This window comes from Humulus lupulus, chromosome 5 (genome assembly GCF_963169125.1).
Source record: "Humulus lupulus chromosome 5, drHumLupu1.1, whole genome shotgun sequence".
NCBI lineage: Eukaryota > Viridiplantae > Streptophyta > Magnoliopsida > Rosales > Cannabaceae > Humulus > Humulus lupulus.
In genome coordinates, this window is record NC_084797.1 from 187426521 (window position 1) to 187439151 (window position 12631).

The 12631-nt window shown below is 39.4% G+C and overlaps 1 protein-coding gene across 2 annotated transcripts; it reads right to left on the reverse strand.

Moving 5' to 3' along the window:
• Positions 1–202: 202 nt before the first annotated feature.
• On the reverse strand, positions 203–5558 carry LOC133777934 (RNA-dependent RNA polymerase 6). 2 transcript variants are annotated; one of them, XM_062217696.1, is made up of 3 exons: positions 5317–5558; positions 1892–4645; positions 203–1460 (listed from the first exon to the last, which is right to left on the reverse strand). In XM_062217696.1, exons 2-3 carry the CDS (start codon positions 4628–4630, stop codon positions 585–587), a joined length of 3615 nt encoding a protein of 1204 aa, XP_062073680.1. In that variant the 5' UTR covers positions 4631–4645; positions 5317–5558; the 3' UTR covers positions 203–584. The 2 variants fall into 2 exon arrangements, with proteins under 2 accessions (XP_062073680.1, XP_062073681.1); XM_062217697.1 differs by having other exon boundaries at positions 5283–5558.
• Between the last annotated feature and the right edge of the window lie 7073 nt (positions 5559–12631).

Consider the following 12631-nt stretch of genomic DNA (forward strand, 5'->3'; position numbering starts at 1 on the left):
ATAGTTTTAGAGAGAGAGAAAGAGGATGTTAATGGGAGATGGGTTTAATAATTACAAAATTACATTTTTGGGATAAATAGTTATGGGGAATATATAATAATTAGAGGGTATTAGCATGCATGTGTGATATTTCCCTTTTTTTTTTTTAGCTTATATACTAATGGCTATAGGAATGCTTGAAATTTTAGAAACAACATCGGCCTTAAATGATAACACTACCCACATAACCTTCTTATAGTAAAGCAAATGGAACTCATAAATTCCCAGACCAATCTTGCAATACAACACAACAGTACAGGGTGACATATCATCAATGCTGATAATGCTAAAGCATAACACAACATTACCTAAATTAATATGCTACCACACACTTACCCTTCTCTCTCACTCTTAACATAGATTTATCTCCAAAAGGAAGATAAATTGGACTAAGTTCCAATCTTCATAGCATTGTCCTTCTGTTTCTTTTGAAGAGCACAGCAGAACTATTAGCCTTTTCTAAAGGAAAATCAATTGGCAGAATGGCCTTGCCACCACAAACCTTGGGGGCTTCAAATCTGGTCATATCCTATCAACAAGGTACCTCATATCCGATCAGCAAGGTACCTTGCCAATGAGTTGATCGGCTTGGTAGTGTCAACATCTTCAACTCCACAGTTCTTAATCTTGATGCGAGCAAGGTAATCAGCTGCAATCCATGGGAAGCTTAACATCACTATGTTTTCAACTGAATCCGACTCTTGCATGTCAAGTGTTTTCTTCACCCAATTAGGATGGTATGCAACCTGATACCATGCTGATGCCTTCTTTTCATACAAGATATTCTTCTCTTCATCAGTAAGGTGCTCAAAATCAGGGTCCATCTTCTCAAACATTTGTCTAAATTCTTTTCTCAATGAATTGTAAGAATGCTTCAGTCTCTCCTTGAGGTCCCCTTGCTTCCTGCTGTTGTGCTTTGGCATGGACCAAATTTGCCCAGTCACAACTTCCTCTTCCCTCCTCACTTTATATTGCTCCATAAGACCCTTCAGTTGCCCATCATAAGAGCATTTGAGATCCCATGCATCGTTAATGAAATTGGCTGTTCCTGAAACCTCAAGGTCTGCATTATAGGGGATATCCTTGGGTGCAAAATTCAGTGCAGAAGATGTTGACACGTCTTCATCATATGCATCTCTAATCACCCGGTAAAGTCTCCCAAGAATTTTAGGCGAAGGGTAGGATTGATATGCTTCTTTTCCCATAAAATCAGGGTATTCTATTGGCTTCAAATGTGGAGGCATTGATACAATAATTCCAGTTTTTGGAAAATCAACAGCTGTTGCTGCCAACTCAGCTAGTTTAATGCACTTTTCGTCCATAGCACCATGCTCACTTTTGTCAGCATGAACCACATGAGCATTGCAAATCGCCCCAAGGTTCTCATTTACCATATTTCTTGAAAAGAAATCTATTATGTCCTGCAGAATAAACAAGACACAGTTAAAGTATTTCCATAAATGGAATAATATAAACCATAAAAGAAAACTTAAATAGATATAAGTGTTAAAAGAATGTAATTAGTAGAGATGAATCAATGGATTAGAAAATTCATGATGAAAATCATAAAAATCTTAGTAATCAAGTACTATTATGGGGCAATGTAATCTTTTACGACAAAGTGGATATCAGAAACATCATATTTTGAAAGAATTCTAGTGACCGATCCCACTAATAAAATATAGTAGACTCCAACACCAACTTATGAGACTCTTGGTTGATAAAACAATTAAACAAATCAAAATGATTGTAACCTTTTGAAAACATTTTAACATAATATCACAATGAGATTTAGCAATTTTAAATCTCTCACATTCCAGAAATATAGCATTAAAAAGTGAAAGATACTTACCTTCTGAGTGACTTCGCGTGGCAAAGTCTTTGCTTGTGCTGGATCATATTGCATAGGAGTGCAGCTCTTCTTGCTTGGGGGAATAAGATTCTCATCCCATGTAACAAAGTAGAGGTCCCCATCAAGATCACTTCCAGAAGCTTCATTTGTATGGGGCCTATCACCATTTTGAGGAAAAACAAGACAGTCATACAAATGGTGCAAACCAGGGGCATCAACGGCTTCCAAAATCCTTACATCTCCTGGGTGAAGACAAGGGTTTTTTGCTATCACTACAAAACCCTTGATTACTTCAAGATTATTCTTTCTCTTGCTGAATGTAGAACCATGGTTTGAGAAACAGTTTTCAAGTGATGGTGTAGAGACTTGAATAAAGCATTGGCCTCCTTCAAGCACCCCTAGCTCATCTAGACAACCCATAAGCCATCTCCCAGATGGAACAAATATCCTTGCCTTTTCCCTAAGGCCCCAAAGCTGTGCAGCTCTTATACAGGTTAGCATACCCCTTAAATGAGGTTCTAAATTGGGCTTGAAACCTGCGCTTAACATCATTGCTGGTACATTCCCTTGCTCAGCACAGGAAGCAGTAAGAACATTAAAAGCCACATCTGCTTCTGTAAGCATCTGGTTTAACTTGGAAACCATACTCTCTTGCATTTTCCAGAATATTTCATCAGGAACATTTAACGTTGATAACAAAGTTATAATCTGTCTGTTCAGAAAACCAGGCTGAAACCTAGTCCAGGAACAGATTTCCAGTATAGTGTGGTTAGATTGAAACTTGTTCATACTGGTCCTCAAAGAAAGTCTGATCCCATCGCCCTTTGGTGGCCAGCAAGAAACAACACCTTTGCAGCCAGCATATCTAATTTGATAAGCTGACGGTGGGTCTATATCAAGCTTTAACTTCTCCGCAACTTCTATTGCAAGATCACTAGTAATTTTACCAATCCCATCAGAGAAGTTATAACCATTCCTCTCAATATCTGGAAGGTCAAAATCAACCTCTGTTGATGGAACTTCTACTGTAGCATAGGTAGAAGAAAAACACTGACCCATTCTAGCAGCACACTTTGCAATATTTCTGTTGGTAAATTTCCCCATCCAACGTTTGATGTCTAAGACAGTTATACGTTTGCTGTCTAAGACAGTTATTCTCTCATTTTCAGCAAAAAACCAGGCAGAACGATCCCTCAATTGATTGGAAGAGAAGGCCAAAAAGGAGTAATTGCGACCACACAAATAAAACCCATCAGTCAGAATGCTCTTGACCCTATTGAATATTTTTGTTTTCTGGGGGAAATTATTTGATGTCAGTATTTTCACAATAGGAGCAGTATAGTAGGTAAGAACATTCGAATTCATGGTTTGCATCCCTTCATCCATAAAAGTAACTCTTAAGAATCGATCAGAAACTTCTTTAAACTTTCTAAGAACCCTATTGGAGAGTTCAACTTCTGGAGGAAGACAGTAGGCTCTAGTTGGGGTGATAACCAGCCTTCTAACTTCAGCAATGTCATCCAACTGTCTAGGAATCTTCAAAAGTTTAGGATCCTTCAACAACCATTCTTGGACACATTTTAGTTTTTCATAGGCATTAAAAACTGGGCGTTTGAGGGAAGATATGTACTTCAAAGCAGCCACATTGACCTCTTTTGGCTGGCTTCTTAGTAAATCAAATAAATCATCTGACAGCTGATACTGATTAAATATTCCTTTATGCATGACAACATTCAGTAAGAACATTATCTCAAACTGAATGTCTTTCTCGTAGTGAATGCAGAAGAAAGGATCTGACAAGGTCATCCCATAATCAGGTTCCTTCCGGATCCTAAGAGGCGATTTTAAGTTGCTCTCCTGCACCCTCTGTTGTTGAAGATAAACCATGGCCTTTTTCAACTTTGCCCCATGACGAGGTGGAATTGAAATTCTGTAATAATTGCATCGCCCAACTGCCCCACTAGAAGTAAAATCTGTTGTTCGTATCCAAGGATCATCATCATCCAACAAATCAAATGGAGCAGGTATGTCAATATCATCATCAGCAGTTCTATACCAAACCCGTGGTGATGAAGCCAGTTGCAACAGAACTACCAAATATGATGTATCCTTGTAAGATTTAATCTCATTAATATCCCTAACCAAAAACTCCACCTTAAAATCACAATTCATAGTTGCGAGCCTGGCCATGCCTTTGAATGAGAAAGCAGTATCCCTGGTGAAACAAAATTTGCATGTCCCATTGAAAGGATCTACAAGAAAATCAACCCCTCTATGAGCTCCACTCCAGGCAACGTAGAATTCATCTCGTTTGACTAAGGTTCCAATCTCAAGAAGCACATCAGGTATCTTCATAGGACTAATAGTTCTCCTTCTCTGGTTCATGCTGTATGGATTCTCAGGTCCCAAACTTACCTTTAGTGGTTTACCATCCATCATAAGATTGCCAGAGACCGCAACCTTTAAAGCATCAGTTGCTGAATCAGGCGAGGCAAAATGAACAAAAGCATGAGGCTCTATACTGTTATTATCAGCTCTCTCAAGATCTGCAGTATCAATGACCTCAAAATTTGGGTGGGACTCTGGAGGCGTCCAAGAAGTTTTCAACCTACACCTGAAAACAATCCCAACTTCATCTTCCAAGAAATTGACGAGGTCTTTTGCTTTGACACCACGGTCGAAACCACCGATACTGATTTGAGTTACCACAGTATTTTTTTCCTTTTTTTCTGATTCCATCTTCTCCTTAAGCAGCTGCAAGATTCAAACTCCAAATGAGCATTGTACTATAATAAGAAAGCCTTATAAACCTGATACGAAAAAGACAACATACTCGAGAGAGCCTAAAAATAACTGAATAAACATCACTCTCTATCCCTGAATAATGGGAATGGAAAAAAAATATTACAAATAACGAATAGACATGAATACATCTTAATCACATTTGGGGAAAAAGAATCAGAAACCACAACTTATTCTAAATTATATAATACAGAAACTCCATATTCCTCCCTTGCATTCATTTTCAGGACTGATCAATATGAAGGTATATATATGATAGAAAATGCAACTTTCAAAAGCCTAACACAATAACAAACACTACCACTCCGCTTGAAGCCAAGCATTTAAGTTCTTTCCCAATTGTACATAAAATGAAAATGGCCGTTGCTTTTTTTTTTTTTTTTTTATAAAGAACTAAAATTCTCAAGTATTATCAACCAACAAAAAAAAAATAGTTCATTTTTCGACCATAAAATCAACATTTCAAAATCAGTATATTAATATATTCCAACATTTTCTCGCCAACCAAACAGTCCTACTCACATTACATCGTTCATAAAGAAAAAGACAAACCGAAATAAACGCATTCATTCTGAAATCTCAATCTTACAGAATTGTGTAAAATTGGGAAGAAAGCCACTAACCTTTAGAATCCCCCAGAGCCAGAAATCGGAAACAACGAGGAGAGAGAGAGTGAGTGAAGTTATGGATCAACTACGATGGTTTTTATAGTTGTGGTTTTGGTTGTCCTTGTTGAGGAAGGAGTTAAGAGAGAGAAAATGATTCTCCTTTGTGGGAGTTTCATTATTATATTTGTACTGTACACTGGTTAACAGGAAATTTCCCTGCTGTATGGTTTTAGTAGAATAGAATAGATGTGACTGAATGAAAGTCTGTACCGAGAAAGGAGCACCATACGTATGTATCTGTATGTATGGTTGTAACTCTCATTCAAACGACATGTCGAATGATATACATAAATATATTTATATATGGCGAATTCTCAGAGGACTCAATCTCAAATTCTACAGGAGTAAGTTTTTTTTTCATTTTTGCTTTTAATTTGCAATGACCGATTGTTTGAACCGGTTGGAAAGTTGCTCATAATGTGGGTATAAAAAGTAGGGGCAAAAAAATAATTTCCTGTCCAAAATATATGTACAGTTGAGGACTTGATCGTAAACTTAATATGAATTTGAGAGATATTTACGATTTTGGTAACGTAAGCATTGTGCTTCCGCCAAGTGATTTATATGTTATGTTGAGTGAGACGCAACAATAACCACGTAAGTAAAACTGATATATATATATATATATATAATATCATCAATGATTTGAAGCGAAATGTATTTTGTTCATTGTGGTGTTGTGTTTATTGCAGTCCTTTATTATTGTTTTGTTGGATGAGGAACGAAACAGTTAGGTTGGTAGTTTTATTTCAATGGGCTATTTTGAAGTTGTTTTATAAGCATGTACGCAATGAACCAATTAAGCTATTATGAATGTCAGTTGCTATGTTGTATTGTTAATGCATTTCATGACATGGTTTAACTTACATTTTTTTTATCAATTTGAAAAGCAATCTCTTCGTAACATTTTACTAGTTGTTTTTATACGTCACCGTTTCTTTTAGGAATTTCTTTTGTTTTATCAAAAAAATCATGACTGAAATTTTCTATCATTTCCAGTTAATGTTGGCCAACTAATTTCATAGATTAATTAATTCAAATTGAGATATCAATCACAGGAGAACAAAGATATATAACGAGTTATAATATAACCAGAATATATAAAATATTGTCCCGTAACTAATATAGTTGGTGATTTAATCATCCTAAATCACACAAATAAAGCCTTTGCACGTAAATAAAATAGAATAGTCACACTGAACAATTATAAAGTAGCAGTTTTTATTACGGGGTAAGAGTTATGAGTTACGCACTACAACTTTCAAATTACTTATCAACTCTTACTCGCTAACGTATCTTCCTAATATATGTATCTGAAAATTAAAAAAAAATGGTTTTAAAGGCCTCAAAAATCGTAATTTACTTGGCAATTCCCTCATTCCATCTCTTATAGTGATGCATTTATAATACATATCTGAGATGATCAATCCTTAACGTATAATACTGGCGTAAGATCATGGATCCTCAAATTACCATATGAGAGGATCAACTAATTATTGTAGTACTTATTCTCTTCGGTCAAACAACATATATTACAGAGGTTACCCGATGTAAAATGAATTAATATATTATAGAGGTTAAGTGTAGTGATTGACTTACATGAATCGTCTTTGTTGAGTTGAAAATGGAAATGGTGATAGCTGTTGGGACTCTTACATGAAGTGGTGGATGATATATAGACACCATATATATACATATACCTATAAATATAGGTTTTTATTCTTTAATGTGTAAAAGGTAGTACATACTTTTTTTTAATGGTAGATGTCATCTAGTAATCAACATTCATTTAGAAACCATAGGAGTTGAGAAACACTAGGAGTAATCGGCCATACAGGGTATTAGTTGGTGTTACACAATACATACAAAGTCAAATGGAGAAGACTTGTTAAAACTGAAACCATAACATTTAATATATACATAGAGGATAGTTTGCATTACACATGCAAGAGCCCCTTACACATTGATCAAAAAGCCTTAATCATAGTAGGGGTACACAAAAGAGAAGAGTTTCCAAAAGTACGATCCAAAAGACCGTATTATAGCAAAGTGACTTGTAAAGCCATTAAAACTTGAAAAGATACATATTCAGTGATTCCATTGATAGTAAGTGTAGACCAAACTGAGTACATATAACAAAATAGATATCTATTGATTAGGTGGCTTCTGAGTTTGGACGTATAGTGGGTACATGTTGATATAGCCACTTCGGAGCTCATCGATCGCGGCTGCCACAACTTCCATTTCCTTTCTCTAGGCCATCTTTGTTGCAACCGACTTCTCTTTCAGCTCTAATACCACCATCTTGATGGACTGTAGGTCAGACTTAAGGAGAGTGTTCTGGATGTTGGACGCATTGTATCTCCTCTCCCATTCGTTCCGCTCGGTGGCCAGCCTGACGTTGTCATGCACAATTCGGTTAATGTATTACATTTGCTCAAGATGATTGTCATCAAACGACGGGAAGTTAACGATGTTATTCATTGGGAAAGGTGTGGAGTCCATTTTAGAGAGAAAAAGAGGATAGACAAGTATACATGTAGGGTGGTGGAGATTGAATTGAGGTCAACATGATCCATACACACATATATATACATATAGAAAACACAAGCATGGAGGAGTGGATCAAGTAAGTGTAAGGTGAGGTCTTCTTGTAAATGGTGGAGTAGTTAATGCACTGTCACTTATCAAAAATAGGGTTGCACATCAGTCAAAATTACATAAAGTATGCTATTATTAGAAACATAAGGAAGCAGTCACGTATTACGTGGGGAGAATTAGAATTTGCGTTTCAGCACGTCATGGTCACGTGAGTTGTGAGTGGTATTACGTGGGAGGACCTTTGGGAGCACAGTACCTAAGAAAAATAAGAATGGAGACAGAATTGACTTCCATTTTGACGTTTTTTTTCATGTATTTTGACTTCCATTTTGACGGAATTGCTATTATAATTTCTCTCAAACAAAAATTCAAACATGAGGTGGTCACCATTATATATGATCGGGAACTGAATACTCGAGTGCACCATTACAAAAAAAAAATGAAGCCAAACAAAATTTGTTGCCTAAATAACTAATGCCCAAAACATATTGAGTAAATGTGCTATAAGAACTTACCCGAAGAACTCGACACAAAGATGCAGGGATTTATGCTTTACATCAGAAAAGTGGGCACTCGGTCCTTCAAACTCACGGCAAACAACATCGCATGTAGAATCAAACACCTCCAAACCACGCCGGAAAAAATTATCAAGCTCAATCGAAATCCCCACTACTCCAAACAAAAAAATCTACCCCGAATTCGTCAGGGAGAATAATGGACTAAATGGGAGGGAATTTTCCTTCCAAACAGTTATTGTTTGGGTTTGGATGGACTTTTCCTTTTGAAAGGAGAAGAATGGCCTAAACGGGCGAAGACACGAATCAAACAAAAAAAAAAGTGACCGGTTACTAAGGGGTGACTAAGGGCATAACGGTACTTTGACACCCAATAAACTCAGCAATTAAATCTGACCATCTATTTTCTAAAACAATAAATCCAAAGGCTCAAAATCAACACAGGACTAAGTCCTTCAAAACAAACCGAGGGATGGAAGAATTCCCCTTTATATATATATTTTCAACTTATGTTGACAATTTTCTATTTTTTTATGTTTTGAAAAATACATATAAATAATATATTTTTTAAATAATTAGATAGAAAAAATTTAAATAAAAAAAATATTCTAAATACATTATTTTTAAAAAAATATATATGTGTTGACGCTGTTTTTCGCCAAAAGTGAATTATATAAATAAACAGGATGGATTAGTGCTGGATGATAAACCGTAATAAGAAAATGACAATAATTGAGAATATGGAAACTAATTGCAAAGAAAGATGGTCACTCCTTTTTTTACGTGGTTCGGAGGTTAAAATCCTCATAGTCCACGAGTCAATATTATTGATCTATCCTTGCTATTTCTTACAGAGTATTTTTATTACAAGAAGAATCCAACCCCTTGCACTACCCAGGGTTTTGGTATTTATAGGAGACTGATCTCTGAGTAGGCCATCATGTCATCTATGTGACACCGATGATTAATATCTAAACCTTACATTGAAGTGTGGTCTAATCAATAGGTAAAAGTGGGTAATGGGCCGCATGGCCCAAATCAGGTGTGGGATGTCTGATCGCGCACGTTTATATAGCGTATATGGGAATTCATGAATAAACACAGACACATGATGTTTGTTATATGCACGTTTATATTGCGTGGTTGACTTTATAAAGATCTGGGGGTATGTCAGGCCTCTGATGTACCACGAGCTTAATGTAGTGCTAGCTTGTGCCTTTTGATACCATGCTGACACTGGCTCCAAGTGATGAGCAACTAGATGATCCATCAGCTCGAGCTATTTGTTTAGGGGATCGTACCAAACAGCTCCGGATGAACGGTGAACACGTGGCAGATCGACTACGGCCCTTTTCTAGCTCGACAAAGTACGTGCGGATATTCATGGCATACATTTTTCCCCCCAAGCCCCTGCTCGTGACCTATGACATCATCTCTGATCTTCACGGTGGGGGCTTTTAAACTTCCTTTTCGACTCCTCCTATCCTGCCCACCACTTGGGTATCGGACACGTGGAACGCCATGGTTGGCGTCTGTTCGGATTCCGAGGATTGTATTAAATGGCCCAGCCACCTTTTTGTCATCACTTCGTCTTTCGAGTTATGGCCATCGTATCTCACATTAATTTGATCGCACGGTCCTCGTTTCCTGATGCCTCTCACGTATATATAAGGTTGGCAGTTTTCAGTACTAGTCACCCTTCATTCGAAATTTTCCTTTATTTTTTCTCTTTCGAGTTTTAAAATCTCTTCTTCTTCTTCTGGTCATAATCCCAGAAATCCCCACATTCTTGCCACAAGAGCCTTTCAGAAATCCAGCCTCAAGGATTCCTCCAGGACTCCTGCTCCTACACTGCCTGCAACTTTCGTTCGAAATATACACTGTAAGTTTCCTGTCCGTTGTATGTTTTGATTTCCTTATTTCTTTGTTATGCAAACCTACGTCTCATAGTCGTAAACAATAGGTTGTTTTTGGCTGGTTTTTGGGGCATAGGTTCTGATTCTAGGCATATTGAGTATACCTACAAACATGCCTAGGTATGCGATGCTCACAACTAGGTAATTGGGTAACTTTCTTGGTAGATTTCTGGGTAAATTTAGGAAATACCCACTCGGGATATGGAAGGTGAGAGGTTTTTAGGGTTTAAAACTGGGTAGCTTAGGGGTCACACTTCCTAGGTGGTTTTCCTCTCAAAACCTCTCCTCCAAGGCAAGTAATAATATGACCCTCCTGACACAAGGATCCCTGAATATCAGGGATCTGTTGGAAACTTGGGCGCATGGCTACGGCAGCGCGTGGCTTCACACCACGGGCTGAGTTTGCCTCAGCTCGTGGATGAAAAACCGTTGATCTTCTCGCGCTGTTTGTCCTTTCTTAGCTTTTAGGTCGCCTACTAAGTTTTTCATCATTCTTGTTCGCTAGGCGATCTGATGGGGCCCAAAAAGATGTGTCCAAGAAAAGCGCGCCCGGCTCATCATCCCAGCAATCCAACAGAGGGAAGGAGGTCGCGATGGAGTCTCCCATCCCCCAGTTCGGTCCCACGATGGAGAAGGATATCGAGATGGGACCTGATGCTTTCTTTGAGGCGGAGAGGATAGTCTTGACGATCACGACCCAAGGGAGGGTCAACAAGATATTGCTGTCCCACAACATCGAGGTTGGGACCGGGGCCCTTATTTCCCGACCTCCCTTCGAGGGGGAGAGGAGCTGCGCACCCCTTGATGAAGACTTTGCGGCCTGGAGCGATGAGCATCTCAGGGCCGGGGCCTTCCTCCCCTTGGATCAGTACTTCACTGATTTTCTCAAGTACGTAAAGTTGGCACCATTTCAACTACCTTCGAATTCCTACCGTCTGCTGGCGGGGCTGAGGTATCTTTTTCTGAAGCACGAGTGGGAAGTCCCTACCCCGGCCGACATCCTCTACTTCTTTTGCCTCAAGGCCAGCCCGGATAAAAGGGGACGAGGTGATGGGTTCTACTACCTGACCCGCTTCCTGAACTCATCCGCGGTGATCGAACTTCCCAGCCATCCCAACGACTTCAAAGATCAATTATTTATGTCGAATGGGTTTCGCAATTGCGATTACCACTACTTCAACCGTCCTCGTAAGCTTTCTATCTTCAGCTCGCATAATTTTTTTTTCGTTTCGCGCGTATACTGACTAAAGCATCATCATGCAGCCATTTTCGCGAGGACGACCAAATCCATGACCCTTGGGGTCAATACGATACCCTAGCGGGGCTCCCGCCTAGTGAGAAGGACTACCGCCAGCTCGTGTCTGATGATACAATGTTGGCGTGTAAGTTAATCTCTGCAGGCCAGACTCTGGCCTTGATGAGGACACGGACCACTCATCCAATAGCCCGCGTGTTGGCACCTATTCTCGAGAGCGATGTCGCAGATGATGGTGGCAACGAGCAGGAAGAGGAGGCCGAGGTGCCGCTCGTGCGGAAAAGATGAGCTCCGGAGGCTGCTCGGGACCCCGATTTGGACCGAGCTCAGTCAGAGGCAGCACCCGGCCCCTCCGGCCAAGGTAACCCACCCTTTCGGGACTTAGATAGGGCAGCCGCAGACCTTAGGTTAGTTAGGTTTAACCCAAACCAGCTCGTGCATCGCCACCAAAATGACCAAGACCATAGCATAACCTTGCTCCAATGCGTGGATCAACTAGTACTACGTCATGACATGGGCCGTCCTAGGGGTACCGTAGCAGTAGACAACACTTTGTCTTTTAGGTCGGCCTTTTTTGAGGAGTATGGGACCAACCTTAGGTCATGGCCCTCCCTTCTCGAGGGTATAGTTGCTCCTGGACTTAGGCAATACGTGGAGGAATCCAGTCCCGAGGTAGAGCCTGACCTGGAACCTCCCCTAATCCAAGAAGTGGTTGATTTAGACTTTCCTTCCCCTGTAGCAGCTCCGAGACCGGGGGTCGTGGAAATAGACTCTTCCTCTAGCTCGGAGGGTAGGAATTTTGCTACTTCGTGTATATTTATTGTTAATAATTTTCTTTTGAAGAACGTATATGCATTCTTAAGCGTGTTTCTCATTTTTATTTCAGGCGAAGAGATGGCACAGAGAAGGGAGCCTGACATCCGCTCAATGTTCCCAGGAGGGAGATCAGGCGAGGGTCCCCTTGTCAAGAGGCTTCAGCCTAC

Bases quoted from the DNA above. Each gene is read 5' to 3' on its own strand.
- LOC133777934 (XM_062217696.1), bottom strand. From the start codon at position 4,630: ATGGAATCAGAAAAAAAGGAAAAAAATACTGTGGTAACTCAAATCAGT. The intron at 1,461-1,891 runs GTAAGTATCTTT...TTTATTCTGCAG, and splicing joins CACGCGAAGTCACTCAGAAG to GACATAATAGATTTCTTTTC.